Consider the following 22,484-nt stretch of genomic DNA (forward strand, 5'->3'; position numbering starts at 1 on the left):
CATGTAATTTTTCTTTTATTACTTAAAAAAATATATTACTTTATATTTTATAAATATACTTATTTAAAAAAAAGTCAAAAGACTAAAACTTACCCTTCAAAATCTAATTAAATATTAAAAGACGTAATTATTATATAAAAAGTCAAGTTATTATTACGAAAAAATATATAATAGTTAACTTTTATTTCTATTTATAAAAAATATTATACAAAATATTTATGAGATAAAAAAGTCCAAAATTAATATTTGAGTATAAGTAGGACAAGATATCTTCTTATTTTTTTCTCATCAGAATTAAACAAAACATGTGATAATAAAAGCAAAAATAATAAATTAACTTTTTCTCTTAAAAAAAAACATGTGAAAGAGTGAAAAATATAGAGAAACAAGAAGAAAATAATCAAAGGAAGAAAAAGTAAAAGAAAGAAAAAACATCTTAATAAATATTTTATTATTTATTAATATTAATGATGGATTTTACAAAAAAATTAAAAACCTATCTAATTTAGTTTTTATAATTTCTCATAGAATTTTAAAAATTTAGAGAGAGCTATGACATATTCCAGCTTCCTAGAAGATCCACCTGCATGTCGTACCAATATAAGATCCAAGGTAAAATCCATTTTTTAGACTTTTAAAATTCTTAGTACAAATATATTTTTATTGAATTAATTATAAAATTATATTTAAAAATAAAATAAAATAAAATTATTGTGAATGACTATTAAATTCTACAACAGATTATTTTATTAGTAAAAGTATCTTATTTTAAATTAATTTATTTTTAAAAAATTGTTTTAAACTTCTCATGCTATATTTCAACAAAAGGTTATTTCTATTAATAAATAAAAAAGTTTCATTCTTAAAAAAGTTTCTTAAATTTTTGGAACCGACCATGCGTGCACACAAAATCTTCTCTAAGAATCGTTCTCATGTATAGTTATTTCTATTTCCTCAATATATTAGCAGTAAATTTCGCCACCTAACTTTTACTTTTTTAATACCTTTTACATTTACATTAGCCAAATTGAAAAGATAATTTAAAATTTTGTTTACAGCCCTCTTACCATAATATTTAATACTAATTTAAATTACTTTTTTAACCTAAAAAATTGTGAAGAAACAAGTGCGACAACCTCAATATTAAAATAAAAGATGATCATCAATGTTATCACCTTCCTGGTAGGAGTATGTGCTGGTTCCCATCCAGACATGAGCTCTTTGTTCTATTATTGATTTTGAACAAAGTAATGCACAAAAAACTTGCAGATTTCAATTTATTCTGCTCTGCATTCCACAAGCTTAGCTATTAAAAAACATGCCTTCTTTAGCATATATACTAAAACCATATAAATTACATATTATTGCATGCCAACAAAATAATGAACCTTTTGAGTTTCGTCTCTACAAACAGATGTCACCTTGACGTTATTATTCTCACTAAGATCTGCTATATGCAACGAATTATTCTAAGACTAAAAAGCTTATCACTAAATCTGTGTAAAAGGAATGAATCTTAATTTGCATTTAAATCTCACTCTAACTTGCGTGCTGCATGGTAAAGCTCCAAATAGTCAAGAGCAGGCCGGTTCCAAGACCAGTCTTGCTCCATCACCCTTTTGCATAAACTGTTGAACCAATCACGGCCATCATACCATGCTGTTATTGCCCTGAAAAAATTACCACAATTAATTTTGCTTTGCACTTTGCGGTAAGAAACATTTACAAGAGTGTGGCAATAACGTAGAGCAACCCAAACAAAAAACATGCCAAATGCTTTTGGTTTCCTCTGTCCGTGTCATCAAAGCCACTTTCAACCCTTCTTTCCCAATGAAAATTCTAATTGCAAGAAATTCAGCATACAATATTGGGACACTACTATTGAGTTTTACATGATATAACCATATGACAAAGAACTCACCTATTCAGAGCATAATCAACCCCTCCAACATCAGCTCCATCAAAACTAAATCCATTTGTCTCAAGACCCTGTGCTTGAGCTCTATCCTTATCATGATCAACGTCAAATACGGTATCAAAAAGTCCTGCAAAGTTGTTTCAGATGAATGTCAACTGAACCAAAACATTTGAATGAACAAAAGAAATAAAACATAAAGATATTTCATATATAAATATGAGATAAATGGTCGATGTATTATTTGGGTATGCATACTAGCCATGCCATTTAAATGAATATTATGTGATAGATTAATATGTAGCATGTACAGACCTCCAGTTTTTCGAACAACAGGTATTGAACCGTATCTCATTGCAGTGAGTTGAGTGAGTCCACATGGCTCAAAGATTGAAGGAACAAGAATGAAATCAGCACCAGCATATATCTAGAACAAAAGAAATCTAGAAGAGTCAGTAGCGTCCAATAATGGAAAAAATGCTAGCAAAGGATTTTCAGTTTCATAAGTTACCAGGTGTGAAAGAGGCTCATCATATGCAAGGCAAAGTCTGGCACGATCATTATGAGAGGAATGCAATTGATTTGCCAAATTCACAAAATCATTTTGGATACGAGGATCTGGGGCCGAACCAAGTAATACAACCTGCATATCATTTTACTGTCAAGACTTGTCTACTTAAATGAAACATTAGTAAACAATTTCTAAATGGAACAAGAAAATCTAATAACAAATTTAAACTTTGTACTTTGACAGCACCTATTTGAAGTATTAAACTTATTCAAGAAAGGTATAGGGTCAAAGTAGATTCCAAGTTCAAGATATCATTCGTCCTGGGTGTTTATTTTTGCCAAATCATTCGACTAAACATTGAAACTTCTTAGTGGAGGTTAAAAACTGGCCACCTATCTTTAATCCAAGGGAGATGAGGACCGAGATCCAACAACTTAATAAAAGAATATTTAATACTGCATCAGTTGTCAGGTAAATGATTTTGTAATGATAACAAAAATAACAGTGAAAATGCAAATAATTTTACTATCCCATATTGCTATTATGAAGGCAACTACGGCATTGCTGGTGTACACCTTTGTAAAACAGAAAAAAAAGGAATACCTGTCCACCGCGTTCTAGGGTGCGCCACATGGCATGTTTGATAAGATGGATTCCTTTCTGATGAGTCAATCGAGTAATAATTCCTACTAAAGGAAGATCAGCTCTTTTTAAACCAAGCCTTTGTTGCAAGGCTTCCTTAGAAGCTCTTTTTCCTTCAACAACATTTTCTGATGAGTATGATACCTGGAATAGTATATCAGAAATAGTCATAATTGACTTACTAAACTAAATAAAATAGCTTCTATATAATAAGCACAGGCATCAATTGAGTTTAAGATATCAGTGTAGCCATTAACGAACTCTACTGAATAAAAAGAATCCCTCGGTCCATTTTCATTTAAGAAGTCCTTCTTAAAACTTGTCTATCTTAAACTTATCGGAGCAATGCATGCAGTTGTGCAAGTTGAAACTTTTACAGTTGAGTAATAACTAATATTCCAAGTTCATATGTTCTGCATATTGATGATTCATCCCAAACACTCACAATCACTATGTTACATAAGAAACATGAGGCAAGTATGTTCACAGAATCAGTTGCATCATTTTGAAGTCACTAGTAAGAACCAAAATAGGATGGAGTTATTCAATACGATTATCCAAAGGAAGTAAAAGGGGTCAAGATAAACACAAATCATCAGCGTTATTCTAGCTTAACTTTCTAACTTAGTTATCATTTACAAGAAGCCACATTGTTGGGGCTAACTTGATAACCACATGCAATTCTAGGACCCATGTAAGAAAAGAATAAGAAAGATCTGTGTATAAGTCTACTTACAGGAATGAATTTATCATTATATGGGTCCCATATATCTGGATCGATTCCATTTATTATACCATGGAACTTGTGAAGATGAGGAGCAATTACAGGATTACCAGAAATCTCTCTTGAATATGTGGGGGAGACCTGCCAAATATGAATGACCATGATGTAAAAATCATAACCAGCTTCTTGATTTCAAATTGCTAATTCAATTTAAACTCAAAGATTGTATCTGATGTCACAGTTATATAAAAATATATTATGGGGAAATATTTAAAGATGAGAGCCAATCAAATCCTTGACAGGAAATGATTTACCTTGTAAGTGCACATTTACAAATTGTTTGCTGCCATAACATACATAAAAATTTTTCTCTCCATTAAAGCTATCTGGCATAAGCTAAGAATTTTTTTTTTTCTTTACAAAAAGAGTCGGCACATGGTCCTCTCCGTGATCCCAGAGGAAGGCATAAGTCCATTTGAGGCAATATAGTCAGCAAGTTCAAAGTGGCTACGTAAGTTTATTCAATAAGAGCTCCATAGTCAACTCTTATGAGTCAAGGCCAAAAAATTAGTCATGCATTATTTATAATATAAATTGTTTTGTTTAATTTCTTTCACTTTTTTATTGTAAGTGTTCAGGAATAATAGGTGTCTACTCATTTCACTCCTAAAATCTCCTGTTGGTATCAAAGTAGGTTTAAAATTTTGATACTCATCCCTACATTCTTCCTCATGTTACACCGGATTTGAGTAAACTTCCAGGCAACTTCTTATACCATCCTTATAATTTTCACTTAAACATACATTTTAAATAAATTATTTATCAAGTTATATTAACTAAATATTAAATCAAACATTGCACAAAAAATAAAAAACTAGAAAAATGTTACTTACTAATTACTATCACAAAATAAAATTATCATCTTGAGTCCTCACTAATGTTAGGAAAGAGATAAAAAACACTCGTTGAAAATAGTATGTGTGGAGGAGGTACTGAGTTCACTCAACATTATATCTATCTATGTTCTCTGTTTCTCAACCAAGTGGTATTTTGTTCAAACCTTGTTGCCCTATACATATATATGGTAATAATTAAAATTTTATTGAATAAACTTTTGGGATAGCTAGTTCATGACGTGGCAAATTTTAGTACAAGGCAGGTGTGGTGTGTACATTGGCCATGCTTGAAGCCTCAAAAGGCTTGATAGAAATGTAATCTGACAACTTGATGTTTGGAACAATTAGTTAATGATTACTAAAATAATCAAATACTGGATGAAAGTTAGGGAAATTGACAAATTTAAGATAGCACTTACAGTTGTAGCTTTGTCAGCATATTGCATAGCTTTTGCAATGAAATGGGCTCCAAATTCAAGGTTATGAATAGTGAAGACAAGTCGTGCTTTACTAAGACCATAATGAGCATAATTGTCTTTAAATATCCATGCAACCGGAGCACTTGACCAATCGTGGCAGTGGATGATATCCTGTCCATTTACTAGAGCCAATTAAAATACATCCTCGGTGACTGTGTTAAACCGGAGATCACTTGCTTTATATAAATGGCATGTTAAATAAATTTGAAAGCGAAATATCTAGCCCAAAATAGGAAAGCTGATCACTTGGAAAGTGGCTGATGATATTTTTTGTTGTTTTATGCATTGGAATCTCAGATACAATTACACAAATTCATGGAATTACAAAATCATGTTTTTAGGTCAAGTGGGGGATTACACAAATTTGCATTTACCCTAAAAAAGAAGTAGGGACAAGAGTATCTTGCCACTGTTCTAGTTTTGACCACTCTAAGTCTCATAAAAAAACTGCTTGGTTCAGGTGGCTTATGAGAAAATGTTGAGTTAAAACACAGCGTCCCAAGAATAATAGACACTTCTTCATTCACTCTTACGTCAGGAAAGGAAATGTTAATTGGAAGTTAAAAAATTGACATCTTTTAATGAAAAAACAAATAAAACGAACAGTTTAGTCACTAGTATGATATTTCTTACAGGATGAAATCCATTTTGGAGTAGAAACTCAAGAGCAGCATGACAAAAGAAACCAAATCTCTCTGCATCATTCCCACGACCATATACACAGCCAACTTGAAAGAACCTGCACCAAAAAATATTGATATGTAAAGGTCAGTACAATCTTTGAAACATTTGAAAGTTTTCAAATCAGCTTAATTGCAGCAAAGAGTAAAAATGAAGTTACCAAAAATAAAAGAAAAAATATCTTTAGATAATTACAATGAAAAATAGCCCTCAATGTCAAAAATAATACAGCTCACAACTATCAATTCAATCTATTGAATTTATATACTTCATAATATATACAACTGGAGAGATTAATTAATTTCTTTCACATATTTGATTTGCTTCTATCTCGTCCAAAGGCTTATTTTACGTATAATATACACTATTTTTAAAGGTACAGGAAGTATCTTCTGTTATCTTGAAGAAGTGGTGACAGATTTTATCTAATCCTTAATTTGAATTCCTCAAACAGTTAGACAGAAATAAACCTGCAGTTGACATTCAAATATAACTACAGTCAAGATTTGAAAGAGAAAAACTTAGATTGTACAAATTTATCCAAGTTGTACAAATTTGGGTTTAACAACTGTGAGATGGAACTTTCAAACTTTAGCCAACCCATATCTTCATGCTACCGAGAAATAATTTTGTCTCATGTTGGTGCTAAGTGAATAAGCCCTTCAAAAACATGCTGAAAACCTAGCCAGCAAGTTGATTACATTTGCCCTACCACCACCTTTACTTCTCAATCCCTAAAACTCTGATACCTCTCAGCCACCTCCGGTGATGATCAATCAACTGAAAGGGTCCAGAGAGTTAGAATAAAGGTGGTCAATTTAAAAAGTAGTATTGGGAATTTAACGTATTAGGTGTAGGGAGTTTGTTTAAATAGGAGAAGAGTGTGGAAGAGGGGAAGGTGGAAGGAGAATCTTCTCCCTAGGTTCTTTGTTTGTAATTTAAAAAAAAAAAAAAAGATTTTGAAGAATTCTTTCTTTTTATCATTTGTTTTTCTTTTATCCCGAACAAAAGGTGTCCAAAAGAACAGAAGACTTGAAGATTGCCATCAAGCACTTTGATTATAATACCATTGAAATTCAATTATGTGAGTAGAACAACATAAATTTTGCCTGCAATCTAAACATAAATATTTTCCTAACCGAGAAAGTTGATGTGAAAAACGTATTTTCCAAAATAAAATACAATGCTTGGATTAAGGAACAGTTAATTGACACATTAGAGAACAGATTGGAGAACCAATGCATTTACCCATTCTGAGGCTCCAGAAAATAGACAGAGAGACCTTCAACATTTCCACGCCATACTTTTATTTCAGTCCCTCCCCATAAATAGCTCCTCTGAGATTCAAAGTCCTTTACCTGCATTAGAAGCTACGCATTTAGAAGCTAGTAATAACAATAGCTAAAATACAAAAGCACAAAAACACAAAAAATACATTTTTCTAGACACTTATGTCTTCTAAGATAGCCACTGATTCAAATGCTCAATGTGAAGAAGAGGAAGGCACCCAAACAATATCTGTGTCCCCCTTTCTCTCTATTATCAATCAGTTTCATATTGAATAGCAAACTACATCAATCTGGAAGCGATTATTATAACACCATGCTGTATACAAAAGGAACTTAAGGAAGAACATAAAAGTTTTGAATCAAGTTGGAATAGACATTATATATCCAATGCAGAGTATAAGATGTAAAATAAGTACCACAGCAACAGGTAGAGAAAAAAACAACTTACATTGCTAAGGTTCAAGCAGTCATACTTTGGTAGAATGATGTCCACATTGTGATTTAAATCCTGAACAGCTCGGGATAAACTAGTAACAACATCACCAAGGCCCCCAACCTGCCAAAAATTAATACATCAGAAACAGACAAATGTGTTAGATTTAATCACAAGTGTCCTCTGCATAACATAGCAATAAATAATAATCTTTTTTCTTACAAAATTTGCAATAATTGCTGATTACTGTAAACAGTTACCCTTCATAAGTACCCTAGCTACATCATGGAATCTTCTCCTACTGCAACCCATTTTAATAAAGAGGAGAAACACCTTTTTTCAAGATATTCAATAGTTCTCTTTTCAATCACTATTAAAATAATGCACTTAGGGAGGTATTTTACAATCATCTTTCTTTGTTCTACAAATATACAAAATGGGAAAAGAAAATAATCAGAGAAGTTTGATTATTAACAAGACTTCCCCCAATGACACTTAAGTAAGACGATAAAGATTACAAAAGTGGAAAGACTAACAGACAGAGAAAAGTACTGACAGCCAAAACAATTAAAATTACCAAATGCCAAACACAAATGTTTTTAATACATGTTATATAGTATATGCAAAAAATAAATGTTCTTAATAAATCATAACTTTTTACTGTATTCGCTCAAGAAATATTTCTAACATCCCACATATTTAAGGAATGTTCAATGCTACCCTTAAACATGCCATAGTGCAGATAATGAAAAGTAAAACCATTTTTTTTCCTTCACCCATGAAAAGGTGTATGCTAACTTTCCAGTCCTACAAATTCAACTTTCATAGAATGATATTGAAAGCATAAAGAAACTGCAACTGATTTTTTTTTTTTTTATTTTATGAAAACAGCACCAAAAAAGTAACTGATACCGTGTTGGGAATGGATCCTATAGTATTGAACTTTCACACGTCTTTATCATGTGGAAATTGTGTCTATCTCTTCATAAAAATTCACAAATATTAATAAGGGTTGACATATTACGAAGTTTCCATTAGACAAAGTCATGTGAAGATTCAACACGGAAGAGGTCATTCTGGCAACACCATAACAGATGAGAAAAAGTAAAATTCCTTCACTGTAATTTCCTGAAATTTTCCAGACTTGAAAATAAAAGAGTCCGCAGAGACATGTCCACAAATTTAAGATAAGATACACAGAACAAGTTAGCTCACTTTTGCAATTGGGGCCATCTCCACAGCAATATGGATTATATGCAAAGGTGGTTCCTTTACAATACCTCCAAAAATTGGAATGTGATAATCCATTCCGAATTTGTTATCAAAAGCTCCACCGTGTTCGCTCTCAGAGAATACAAAGTCCATCATGTAAGCATCCAATGGAACCTTAACTGCAGAAACACAATCATTTATCATAATGTCTTTTTCCCTAGAGAGAACAAAGTGATTATACCCTTGATGAATTTGCATAACACCAACTTTATAAAACTATAATGGAATTCTCCATCTTGAAAATCTATTATGCACAAGATCATTGAATCCGAACACAAACCATAATTTCCGCATTAGAAGCTCCTAGCAGCCTTCTTTATAAAATTTATGATCGATCAAGGCCATCCCACATCTTATGACACACAAATGGTGCATAAAAAGAATCATTTTTAATACAAAAATATTTGCATGTAGCATATTGATCCTTTAAAATCCTTTATATTACTAATTGCTGGAATAATATGGTCTGGACTCTAATCATCTTTCAAATGTAAACTATGGGAGAGACTCACCAGAGGCTTTGACATGAGTACCATTCTCTGCAGGTAACATTCTCTGGGGAGGCAATGGACCATTACGGTGAGTCCAACGATTAAATGAACATCTAAACCAAACCTCAGGCTTTCCATTTAGATTTGTGTTGGAGGGGTTATAAAATACCGTCACTGTACTCCCTGCTTGAACATCAAGTGGGTCCGTGAATACAATATGCTTTTGAGAAAGCAAAAATCTTTTCAAAGTTCTTTCCTTTGTTTCGGCTTTCATTTGTGCTGTTTTCTCGACCTGAAAAAAGGATAAGAACAATCAACAAGATGAGTATTAGTTTGAATATCTGTTAAAAGAAAAACAAATATTGTCTTACATAAGCAAAATGTTATAGGGATAAATCTAGAGCTACACTCTGAGCAAAAGGTGAACTTATCCTCCATACCCAAAATTCAATTATAGAAATATACTTGTTTGTTATGTATATATTTACAACAAGTGGTACAACAAAGAAAGGACAACTGAAAAACTTATTTTTACAATTGAAGCATCTTAGACCACGACTTAATGTCACCATCTGGATGTCACCTAGTGCCAAGAGAACTAACCTTGGCACGTATAGCTTCATCTCTTAACCTCCTCTCGTCCTGAAACTTTCTATATAGCAGTTGCTCTTCTTCTACCCAATACTGTTCATCAGGTGTAACTGTAGGGACAATGGCGTGGAAATCTTGTTTATGATTGTTATCATACACACCTGCCTTTTGAGGTGGGCCATCAGCAAAGACCCAATCCAGGACAAGAGCTTGGTCAGGTACAACAACTGCATAAAATATAATAATTGATCAATAAAATGTGTTGCATTCTTCAAACTAATCCGAAAAATAATATCAAGTTTTCATCCATCTTCTGAACCAGAATTCCTTCGCCGACCATCATACAGTCCTTCTTGACCTATATAATTTAAAGAGTTGATGTCTAAATTCTAGGACTAGACATCTAATGCTTCATGAAAGAAATTCATCGCTCTCTGCTCTTTCTTTCTGTCAATCTATGAAATTTCAGCCAAATGTAAGATATAGTAAAAATCAGAGTTTAAAATTGGTTGTATAACTTACAATGTTCAAGATTCAAAATTCTCATCAAAGATTTTATGCAAAATAATAGCCATAAACACAAATATCCCTGCCCCTTGAATATGCAACCTTTTCATCTATAAATTATATGATGGACCTGACAAATCTATAACTAAATTTCACTTTATTATGGTTTTTCTTGTGGATACACAAGGCACTTAAGAATCATGTGTCTGAATCTCATCTGCAAAGTCACACCATTCACCCAATGAATGTCCTACTTCATACGGCAAACATGTGGCCATTCTAAATAAAGAGATGCAAAACTCCAATTCCGTGCAGTCACATAATAGCAAATTTTTTTTCTATTCATCATCTTTTGTAATGTCTATTAAAAGATTAATTTCAAGGAAATGAAAAAACTTCAAAGACAAAGCATAGATATGTAAAAGAGCATACCATCGGCATACCACCAGTCATCTCCTTTTAAAACAGATTTGATAAACCTTTCAACGATTGATAATCCATACTTCCAATTATTGTGCCCACCATGAATCCATATTTCATTAGCATGTGCAAGAGGACCTGAGCTTCTGTTATAATATAATCTGATCAAGTCGTTGTCTTTAAATTCACTAGGTTCAATGTACCAAACATTATCAATTGATTTTACAGCATTTTTCAACAATTGCGGTAATGTTTCTCGCATTCTTTGAACTTCCACCCTCGCCCGTGACCTGTCCTCTTCCTTTGCAGCTCTGTCTGCCTCAATTCGCCTTTGCTCTTCAGCTAGTCTTTCCCTTTCAGATTGCAACCGAGCAAGTTCTTCTAATTCTTTACGTTTCTCCTCAAGTAAGAAATCTTCAAATGCTAATGCATCCATTCCTCCCTCAATGGGTATGCGGAAGTCTTTTTGGTCATTATTATCATAGACATTTTCTCCGTTGAAGAACACAAAATCTACCTGGTAGGCCTCTCTTGGCACGTATAATTGGCAAGACCACCAATCTCCATTGAGACGTGTCTTATTCAACCTAACGGAAAAAGATTTCCACTTCCAATCATTGAATGCCCCCATGATTACAACGTGTGGTTCATCACTTAGTGCTGAAAGACTCTTATTAAGGAAAACTTCTATATCTTGATCAGGTTTAACAACAGGAGGATATGAAAACACCTTGGTCCCTTGAGAAAGTTTTTCTTCTACAATCCTCTCTATCTCCTGCTGGCGCTGATTTTCTTCCAACTCCAACTTCAACAGCCGAGAAGCTTCCTCCTTTATTCTATCATCAGCAGCAATGCTTGATTCCTCAACAGCTTCCTCGGTTATTTCACCAAGAGTATCGGTATCTCTAATATTATCATCAATTTCGGCATGATCCAACAACCCTTCTCCTGAATCTTCAACAATCTCAACACCTCCATTATAAGGCTCGAGAACCTCAAGATCCTCATCGGTTATAGAAATGTTAGCTTGACTGCTCTCAATAACATCCACGGTCTCATCTAACAACAATAATTCCCCCACATCCCCGACAATTTCATCAGTTCTATCTATAACCTCAAACCTCTCGTCTTCTGAAAATTCAACTCCCACTTCTTTATCATCATCAATATTCACATCAACTGCTTGTTTCTTATCCCCCCCTGAAACCTCGCTGACCACGGGAGTTAATGAATCTCCCTTCTTCAATCTTGCATTCCTTTTGCTTGGGACAAAACCCTTTGCAGCAGTGCCTTTGGGCCTTGTAACTGACACCTTCTTCTGGTGCCTCCTCCGAGAAAAATCTACCAAACCATAAAATTAATACAAAAGCATACTCATAAATTCTTAATCCTTATCACAACAAAATAACAAAAAGAAAATAAGATAAATAAAAAACCTGCACTGGCACTGACGAAAGAAACACCCCAACCTGCTTTGCTCGGGGAACACTGAAACCCAAAAGAAAAAGTACACAAACTCTAATACTCACCACCATATTAATCCAATTTATGAAAAAGAGAAAGCACAAGAAGGCAGAAAACATAAAACATAAACAAGAGTAAGATGAAAGAACTTAGTAATTACCACGTAACCACTTTCAAACGTTACAGACCGACGAGGTAATACCCCAGGAAACGGGTTCAGCTTCACAGAATCGCTTCTGCAGGGGAACACGGTTTTGCAGTTTAGTTGCAAAGACATCTCCATAACCACTCACTTCCAACAACAAAGTTTCGTTCTTTCTTCCTCTTTTATACACGCTGTGGTGCGAGCATTTGATCAATGTAACTGTGCTACTAATTCAATGATCCAAAATCAATAAACATGCCCATGAATCTGTGCGCCAAATCATAAAAAAAAGCAAAATAAAATAAAATATTAGTGTATTGTATAGAAAACGAAAAACAAATTACGAAAACATAAAAAATGAAAATGAGATGACGATGATGATGAGGATGATACATGCACTTGCAGGAGTTCGGCGCTGGTGTCAATTGATTTGAGAGTATCGGAGTTTGAGCCACACATATGACAGTCAAGTGGTGTGGTGTGTGTGCGCTATTTGTGATTATTTTTTTTATACCATCTCTTGCTATTTTTGCTCCCGCAGTTTACATTAATTCGTTAATGGAAGTAACCACACTCCGATAACTCATCCAACGGTGCAAAATCAATTATATTTGAGTGGTTATTGTAATGTCGAATGTTGGTATCCAGTGTTTCATGTCTTTTGTCATTTACGTTAATTATCAAACACTGCCAACTAAAAAAATACTTAGGTTTCCAGAGATCATTTAATTTCTGTTTCTTAGTCTAATCTTGTTTCGGGCAAAGGCTAAGTGAGATTTTTCAATATCATGTAAGTTTGTAACTATATGTATGATCTTAATTTAATAGCTGTAATCAGATATTCTTATTTTAAATTTTTATTTGATACAAATTTTAAACTAAAATTTATAATTAGTATACTAAAATCTAGGACCAAACTTAAATGTATTTTGCTTTTGGTATATTTTTCTCAATTAAAATCTGAGTTCCATCTTGTTTTGTTAATTTATGTTGATCTGTTATGTAATTTCCATTGCAGTTATGAGAATCAAACTTTGTTACACACACGAGTAAAACTTCAAAACTTAAAAATATATAAAAACACATATATGATTGTTTGTTTAATTTTTTTATTATATTATTAATAAAAAATAAACAAATCTTTCATTGGAGAAATTTTGTTATAAGATTTATGATCCAACTTACTTGTTTAGTTATAAAATTTATAATAACAATAATATAATCTCATATTTCAGCTTAAACTTAACTAATGAATTTTTTATTTTTTTTCTTACATTAAAGTGATTCGATTCGGATCCAATAGCATAGTCGAAGATACGTGCCAAGGAGAATGCGCCAGATGTAAGACGAGAAGACGAAGACAATTTCTTGGTGGGATGTTTGTGTAAAATTCTTGGTTTGGATCATTGCTTTATGGGAACTTGTAATCACACTCATTCACGGACTTATAATATCATCTTTAAAGAAAAACACATGAAGCTGAGTAAAAAAAAAAAGTGAAGTCGGTTTTCTAGTTTTGCTTTTTCTGCTATGAAGAAAGTAAGATTCACAACTAGGCAATTTGAATATATCTCAAAGGAGGGGTTTCTATCTGTTCAACATGCTTGTCGTTTGTCATTATGATCAATTTTTATATAAATCAAAAGAAAAATCTACAATAGAAAACTTGTTTTTTAACATAAAAAGATTTTCTTCAATCAAGAATAGAAACTTATCTAATACTCAAAAACCATTTAAAATGAACAATTTCAACCAAACTGATGAACCCTCCATACTTTATGAGGTACAATTATTTTGTATTGTAACTAAAGATCAATTGAACATATATCTAGTAAAACAAATAATGTTTAATTTTGCATTATTTATTTACTGTTATTAGTATTTTAATTTTTTTCATAATATTAAAAATAATTAAATTATTAATTTTTTTTCATAATGTTAAAAAAATTAAAAATTAATAAAGTAATTGTTTTAATTTAACAATCTTAAAAGTTGCAGATAAGGATGATAACTTAACATCATATATAGGAGAAAAAAATATTAAATAATGGTGACTGATTGGTGTGGGATACACACTCTAGTAAAAAAATATTAAATAGTGATAATTGATAAGTGTTAACAATAGCTACATGGAAGAACATCTTCTATCAATATACACTTTTTCTAAGTTGGTATTAGTAGATATATTAATATATTAAAAAGTATATGACTCTATTTATGTGTGGTGTGTTGGTGGTGGAGTGGATTAAATGGTGATTTGGATTTCTTTTTCCATTGCTGTTGAAAGAACAACCATTGATGAACTTGTTCTTACCATTTTAAAACATGGAGGAAGAAGAAGAAAACATAGTGAGGAATAGAGATACATGCAAAAAATGACAACTAATATTTCTCTCTCAATAATATATATACTCTCTTTTTTCTTTTTCAATAGTTAAGGAATATTCTACGTATAATCCTTTATAAGATTCTTTTCCTTTTTAATTTGATGTAAAAAGAGCAATAACAGTCCAATATCTAAATTTATCGATCCACGTCCTTGTAAATAGCAAGCAACCTAGTCATAGGTTGTGATGAGAACATTAGATTAACGAGTCAGATGATGAAGACGGGAACACTGCTAATCAAAAACACTGCATTTCATTTTATTCCTGTATTAATTTTGTTGTTTTAATTTATTTTGATCTCAATATTTTTTTTCTCAACTAAATCTTATTTTTTGTTATATCAATTTAATTTAGTCATGTTTGTTATATTTCTGTAACCGATTATTCTATAAATATCATAAGTTAGTTAATGATATTTTTAATTTTTTGATCTTTTTGGTTTTTCTTTTCACGTTTCAATATCTTTTTGGTTTTTCTTTTCATGTTTCAAGATCAGTATGTATCATGTGATATTGTCTGTGTCACGTATTATGTAAGAATGTGAGTATCTTGTATTTATTTGAGTCTTAATTTTGTTTAATATTGTTATGTGTCACGTATTATGTAAGAATGTGAGTATCTTGTATTTATTTGAGTCTTAATTTTGTTTAATATACATGTGACCAAATTAGTAATAAATTTAATTATATTTTACATACTTATGTTTAAAAAAAATATTTTATACATTAAATTACTTTACATTAATATTAAAATTAATTTCATCTTTTTATTTAAATTTAAAAAAAATATATTTTAAATTTATAATTTTTTTTAATTTTGATTCAAATATTTTCTTTCCTATTATCTAATCTTATAACCAAGTTGACTATTCGAACCAACTAAAAAAGAACGTAAAGTTCTTATTTTAATTTATAAATCATAATATTTGAAAAATATCAAAAGTGTATTTTCTTTTATTAGCTAGCTTAGTTATAGATTTAATTCCTCTAAAAAAACTTAATATTCACATGAAATTTAAACTAAATTATTAATATATTTTTTTTATGTATTTTAACTTAGTTTGACTACTTCAATCAATTTCATAAAATAAATTATTTTTTTATATTTTTTCATAAAATAAAACAAATTTTGTATTTTAATTATTTTCATTGGTTTGTAAATTGAATTAAACTAATTTTTAAGTAATAATTTAGTAACTTAGTACCCGGTTGACTTGAACAAATTGTACAAGTCTTATACTTCATGTAGAAACAACATTTTTCAATTTTAAACAAATTTGGAACTCAATTGAGTCAAAAAAATAAATATAAGAAATCAATTAAATACAAAACACTAATACATGATACTAACACCAACATATGACGCTGACACGGACATATGTCATATAGTGCTGATACTGACACGTGATATTAGCACAACATTAACACTAACTCTAATTCACGAAGAAAACTTCAATCCATATATATATATATATATATATATATATATATATATATATATATATATATATAGGTCTTGCGCTAACCAGTGGGCACTGGTTAAGGATAATTAATATACATTGGATCCTACAAAAGTACATAGATAAGTGTAATATTAAATAAAACCTGACCTAATAACCATTAATGCAACTTTATTTTCTTTAAAAGACAAAAATGTCCATAAATATTGTACATGTGAAATTTAATATTTTATTTAATATTCACAAATAAAATTTAAAAACTAATTAAATAATAAAATAACTATATTTTAATGTTGCTAAAAATTAGATATAAGAAAATTTAAATTAACAAAAAACCAACAAAAAAATAGTGTTAAACATCTAAAACTTAAAAAAAATAACATAAGAAAGTATAAATTAACAGAAAAACCAACAAAAAAAAATAGTGTTAACCATCTAAAAATGTTACAAAAAAGGAATAATTAAAGTTATTGTCTACACATTTAAAAGGATATTTTTGTCTTTATAAAATTGATTATGTGCATTTATACTATTTTAATTACTGTATTTAATTATTTCAGTTTTTAATGTAAAAATGATGATATCAAAACACATTTATTATTTCTTAACCAGTGCCTTTAGGACACTGGTTAGCATTCTCGTGTATATATATATATATATACTTTTTTTATTATCTAAATAAAGTGCTAGATTAATATGGCTTGAGATAACTCATATCAATACTATCAACGTAATCTCCAACCAAAATTTCTGTGTCATTTAATTCTAGTTGGGCGAATCGTTGAAAATATTTTTGTACTAAATTATGATGTACAATATAACTTCAACCCATATATCACATAAGTTCCACACAAGACTAATTATCGTGCAACTTAAGCATAGATAATTAACTATTTTATGTTCTACTCTATACATATCACATCCTTAGTTGCAATTTCATTCTTTAAAATTCTCCAAGCAAAATATTGAGCTAATGACAACGCTTTTACCTCCCAAAACCTACAATATAAATCATTCTCTCTAAGAATTTCATTTTAAAGCTTATGATAATTTAGTTTAACCGTATAAAAATCAGACTCTTCATCTTTCCATATCCACGTATCCTCCATATTCAGCATTACATTTTTATTTTTATTTTTTGCAAAAATTGTACCTAATGAATCTTCCGATCAAATCAAACCTTATGACAACTTCCATTCCCAAGTGTTGTTAACCCAACTCCCTAGTTTTGCAATTGTTATTTTTTTTATTAGTTGAAATAGGTTAATAACTGATTTTGCTCCCTAATCCTACCTTTTAAGTATTATTCTCTTCAAACCAAGACTCATATATATGATCAATCGAGCCAATTAATCAAAGTTCCTACTTGTCTCTCATATTTGACTATAATACCTCCTTCCATAAACTTTTTTTTCCACTCCTAACCTCAATCTTTGCTTTCCTAATAAAGAATTATTGAATAATTGATGTCTTTTATATCTAATCATCCATAATAGTTTGATTTGCATGAAGTGTCTCGTTTAACCCAAACAATTTTTCTATCTTTCCCAAAGAAAGTTCCGTTATAATTTTTTAATAACTTTAATGATAACCATTGGCATTTTGAAGAAAGATAGATAGAATAATGGTAATGTTTCTAAAACTAAATTTACAAAGCAAATTCTTCTAGCAAAAGTTAAATGTTTCCCTTTCCATGTCAATCTCCTTTTTATGGTCAAAAGATGTGTTTTCTAGAATTACCTCTAATAGACAAACCTAAATATCTAAAAGGAATACACATGATATTACAATTTAGCATTTCAATAAATTTTGTCATAACACTCTCCTTGATCTCTTCTCTTCCATCCCTAATCCACCTATTTTGCTTTAAAAAAAATTAAATTCAAAACATAGAATTTGAATTTTCTGTTAAGTTTTTTTGTATTGTGTCTTCATAATACATTGATTACCACTAATTTTGAAGTTTTAAAATATCAATATAGTGTATTTTTAATGCTCAATAGAAAATAACACAAAAAAAAACAGTAAAAAATCTGGATTCCAAAACATATAAAGATACTCTTCAAAACCAACACATAAAAAAAGTATCATAAAAAATTGTAACATATTTACCTCAATACATTTACTTCACATTCTAACGCCTTCGAGCATCTTTTTGAAGTTGTTTGCCTCATTATTCCCCTAGGGTTTCAACAACAATTAGGAATAAAAGTAGAACTAAAAGATCATGTTGTCTACCTTTGGATGGTTTAAACTTTTGGTTGGAACTTCCATTAACTTGAACTGAGATTGAAGATGACTCTAAACAACTTTTTAACCAATTAATCCATTTTGCACTAAAACTCATTATTTCCATCATGTAATATAAAAATTAAACTTAAATTTAAATAATATGTTTTCTCATAATCAATTTTATATTCCTTATTAACTTCATTACACGTAAGAATATTATTATTTCTCTTCCTCTCAATGGAGACAATTAGTACAAATGGAGTAGAGTCATAAACAGTTTCGTCTTTTAAAAATATAAAAAAAAAATTCCTTATTTGATTATTGGAATTAACGTAACAAATAATATGGGCATTTTTTTTTTTGGTATCGTTCACATTTTTTCTTATCAAATTTCATATATCTAGTGCAAGAGAGAGCTTTGAATAGATCTTCAAAAAAGATTCTACTTTTTTTCATTGACTAAAAAGTCTTTGGGATGAATCCAACACCAAACTGTGAATCTTGTAGTTGTAAACAATCGCTCAAAAATCATGCGAACATAAGAAACATATTATCTGTTTTTGAAAGGTCTCAACTTTTATCATGTTCTCTGAACTAAAATCCTTCTAATGAACCTTATCTTCTATCTTGCAGTTTTTCTTTCATTCTTCAACATAAAAAAAAAAAAAAAAAAAAGACAATAACAACAACAATCAAACAATCCTAGTGTTGATCCTACTATCTTTTTTGTTTCTTCCTCCAATTATACATCACAACATTAAGGTATTTCCTTGTCCAACAATAGCTCTATAGTCTCTACAAATGTGGTTTGAAATTATTTCATAATGAGCTCCATGCGCAATGATAATCAACAAAACATGAAGATATTTGAAGCAAGATTGAGAAAAGCAACAAACAAGTATACGAGATGAAGATATTTAAGAGGAGTATGAAGAAAACACCGCCAATCCATATACAAAAATGAATATATATATATATATATATATATATATATATATATATATATATATATATATATATATATATATATATATATATATATGTGTGTGTGTGTTTGATTAAAATAATACCTGGACATTGACAAAATACAGTGAAGATAAAATGAGTGTGAAGTGTGTTAAAGATGTTTGAGCTATCAAACTCTTTTATGTTGCAATGAAAGCTTTGATTTCTGTATTTAGAAGTGTTCATTCCAATGATATTCAACAAAACAGTGATCAATTTGGTCTGAGCGTTTAAGAAAAAGTTTCTGCTTATATAATGGCACCACAAATTCGAATGTCAAATAGATGGATGACAAAGGGTTTATATTACTTTTCACATGATTTAGTATACAAATACAAATTGTGCATGTCATTTTTTTGCAAGTAATTTGTTCAGACTCGGTGTTCTCTGTACTCATATTCCTTTTCCCTACAGCTCCATCATAGAATTGAAGAACAATGAACTTTTCTGCTTTAGAAGAAATCAGAACCAAGTTGAGGAGAAGACAAGACATAAAAAGGTACTTTGACCTCCTTTGAGAAGCTCCAGAACAATTTCTTCACTCTAATGCATTAGGTGCTTATCTCCTGAGATCAAACCAGAACCTGACGAACATAAAATGGCCTTTTAAAATTGCATCATCATTGTGCATTTTCTAAGCTACATAATTCCAAAAACATTTCCAGCAGCATAACTTTATTGCAAGGAAGCATGAGAATAGAATGTTTACTTATAACATGTTAGCAGAAGACAAATTACATGCACTGCTACATTTAATAGAATCGGTATAAGAAGTTACTTTCTCACTTTCTCTAATCAAATAAAAATATAAAAACTCTGAGAGGAAAAACTATCAAGATATTGTGGTGAAAGTGTGATGTAGATATCCAATGCCAAAGTCCAGCTAACACGAGATGGCTTATCTTTCTCTGTGTGCCGTTTTCATCCATACGATGTTATGTGTCATTCTGCTTAGTACTCAGTTTCAATTCACGAATCAGGATTCAGTGATATAATATTTTATTAGTTTATACAACCCGTTATAATATATGTCTCCACAGTATCAAACACAATCACCACATTGCAGTGGAACATTTTGCAAAAAGTATGTGAAACACCACTTCATAACATGTCCATGAACTCGCTGAATCTTTATATATAGATCTATCATTAATTCATTACATACATAGTTCAGAAGGAAAATAATAAATACAGCACAAAAAACGTTTCCGCTTTAGTCTTAGACAAACACATCATATAACAATGATAATGATAACAATACCTACAAATTGCACTATTGCAAGGCATTGGCACCAGCCACGATTTCCAGAATTTCGCCGGTGATCTTAGCCTGGCGCTCCCTATTGTAGACAATGGACAACTTCTTCTTCAAATCAGAAGCATTGTCCGTTGCATTGCTCATAGCACTCATTCTTGCAGCGAGTTCACTGGCCAGAGACTCCTGCAAGGCCCTCAGTATCTGGCTGTTCAAATACAAAGGCAACAAAGCATCAAGGATCTGAACTGGGTCTTGCTCAAACTGCAAAATTGGTGAGTAATCCGTAGTCTTAGTCCTCACAACATCTCTCTCCACGGTCAACTTTCCCTCCTTGGTGGTCAACCTGAAGAACTCATCTTCAGCAGCATCAACACACACACCGTTGATATCACAAATCTCTCCCTTTGGTGACAGTGGAAGCAAAGTGTGAATCACAGGATCTGACTTCACCAATGACACAAACTTAGTGTACAGAAGCTCCACTTTGTCAACCTCTTCACTCACGAACAGTGAGAAAACATCATCAGCTATAGCCTGAGCTTCCTTAGCAGTTGGAAGTGAACCACCTTCTAGAAACCTGTCAACCGGTATATAAGGCCTTCGAATGAAATAAGTGTTACCCTTTTTGCCGACACTTATGACAGTGTATTCCAAACCAAGTTCCTTCAACTCCTTAATTCTACTCTCAGCTTTCTTTATGATAGCGTTGTTGAAGCCGCCGCAGAGGCCGCGATCGCCGGTGCACACGACAAGTGCAACCTTCTTCACTGGCCTCACCTTTGTTAGGGGAATGTCTACGTCCTCGGTTTGGAGCTGCTCGTTGATGTTGTAGAGGACTTCAACGAGGGTCTCTGAGAAGGGTCTTGCGTTGACCACAGCTTCTTGAGCTCTTCTGACTTTTGCAGCTGCCACAAGCTTCATAGCCTCGGTGATTTTCTGCGTGTTTTTGACAGAATCAATGCGGGTTCTGAGCTCTCGGAGACCACACTGAACTTGGGTTGAGGAAGAGCGTGAAGGGGTGCATGAAGTTGGGTTTTGTGAAGGGAGCTGAAAAGGGTTGAGAACGGAGCGGAAGGAGAGGTTGGAGGGGTCGGAGAGGGAAGGTTTGGAGGACACAAGCATTGTGAGATTGGAGCAAGACATTATTGTTCGTTGATCTTGTGTTTGAGGAGATTGAGGAGGGTGTTGGTGTGTGGGTTTGGTTGCTTTATTTTGAGATTTTTTCCTCCTTGTTTTTGTTTCTGTGAGTGTGAGAGAGAGTGGTCTTATCCTCTCCTTGTGTGAATGAGTTGTTTTGTGTTGTGTTGGGTTAGGATTCTCAATTGCCATGGAAGTTACAAGTGGAAAATGAGTGGAGGTGATGCTAGGAAGTGGATGAGGTTTGGAGATAACGATTTTGAAGTGGTGGAATGAGGAGAGAGCCACGTAAGCCACGTAAGCCACGTAAGGGAATTCTGTGGGTCCAAATTCTGACGTGGCATTTGCCAAAGGTATATGCGGCTGTTCGAGTGCTGATTCCTTCTCCGTTTAACTTCATTTCTTCTTTTTCTCTAAAAACTATCAAAACACAGATACGGCAATATAACAGTTCGTCTCCACACTGATACACCAACTCCTTTTATTATATTCTAAATTCATCACAAAATGTTTAAATATTTCGATAGAAAAGAAACATTAATTACT

The 22,484-nt window shown here is 31.7% G+C and overlaps 2 protein-coding genes across 4 annotated transcripts; both read right to left on the reverse strand.

The window, feature by feature from the left end:
* Window positions 1–1,309: 1,309 nt before the first annotated feature.
* On the reverse strand, window positions 1,310–13,061 carry LOC114186831 (starch synthase 3, chloroplastic/amyloplastic-like). 2 transcript variants are annotated; one of them, XM_028074874.1, is made up of 17 exons: window positions 12,854–13,061; window positions 12,476–12,727; window positions 12,288–12,339; window positions 10,864–12,192; window positions 9,937–10,151; window positions 9,355–9,625; window positions 8,786–8,961; window positions 7,586–7,693; window positions 7,097–7,206; window positions 5,801–5,906; window positions 5,108–5,278; window positions 3,805–3,933; window positions 3,030–3,212; window positions 2,427–2,558; window positions 2,231–2,342; window positions 1,922–2,045; window positions 1,310–1,670 (listed from the first exon to the last, which is right to left on the reverse strand). In XM_028074874.1, exons 2-17 carry the CDS (start codon window positions 12,596–12,598, stop codon window positions 1,535–1,537), a joined length of 3,477 nt encoding a protein of 1,158 aa, XP_027930675.1. In that variant the 5' UTR covers window positions 12,599–12,727; window positions 12,854–13,061; the 3' UTR covers window positions 1,310–1,534. The 2 variants fall into 2 exon arrangements, with proteins under 2 accessions (XP_027930675.1, XP_027930676.1); XM_028074875.1 differs by having other exon boundaries at window positions 12,858–12,977.
* A 6,711-nt stretch (window positions 13,062–19,772) lies between these two features.
* On the reverse strand, window positions 19,773–22,112 carry LOC114188801 (ATP synthase gamma chain, chloroplastic). Of its 2 annotated transcripts, none has more exons than XM_028077449.1 (2): window positions 20,805–22,112; window positions 19,773–20,127 (listed from the first exon to the last, which is right to left on the reverse strand). In XM_028077449.1, the coding sequence occupies exon 1, from the start codon at window positions 21,942–21,944 to the stop codon at window positions 20,817–20,819; it is 1,128 nt and encodes a 375-aa protein (XP_027933250.1). In that variant the 5' UTR covers window positions 21,945–22,112; the 3' UTR covers window positions 19,773–20,127; window positions 20,805–20,816. The 2 variants fall into 2 exon arrangements, with proteins under 2 accessions (XP_027933250.1, XP_027933249.1); XM_028077448.1 differs by having other exon boundaries at window positions 20,809–22,111.
* Between the last annotated feature and the right edge of the window lie 372 nt (window positions 22,113–22,484).

This window comes from Vigna unguiculata, chromosome 6 (genome assembly GCF_004118075.2).
Source record: "Vigna unguiculata cultivar IT97K-499-35 chromosome 6, ASM411807v1, whole genome shotgun sequence".
NCBI classification, from domain to species: domain Eukaryota; kingdom Viridiplantae; phylum Streptophyta; class Magnoliopsida; order Fabales; family Fabaceae; genus Vigna; species Vigna unguiculata.

Coding starts and splice junctions, on each gene's coding strand:
- LOC114188801 (XM_028077449.1), bottom strand. CDS start 21,944: ATGTCTTGCTCCAATCTCACAATGCTTGTGTCCTCCAAACCTTCCCTC.
- LOC114186831 (XM_028074874.1), bottom strand. CDS start 12,598: ATGGAGATGTCTTTGCAACTAAACTGCAAAACCGTGTTCCCCTGCAGA. Junction 12,340..12,475: donor CGTTTGAAAGTGGTTACGTG/GTAATTACTAAG, acceptor TTTGGGTTTCAG/TGTTCCCCGAGCAAAGCAGG. Junction 1,671..1,921: donor GTTGATTATGCTCTGAATAG/GTGAGTTCTTTG, acceptor TAATTTTTTCAG/GGCAATAACAGCATGGTATG.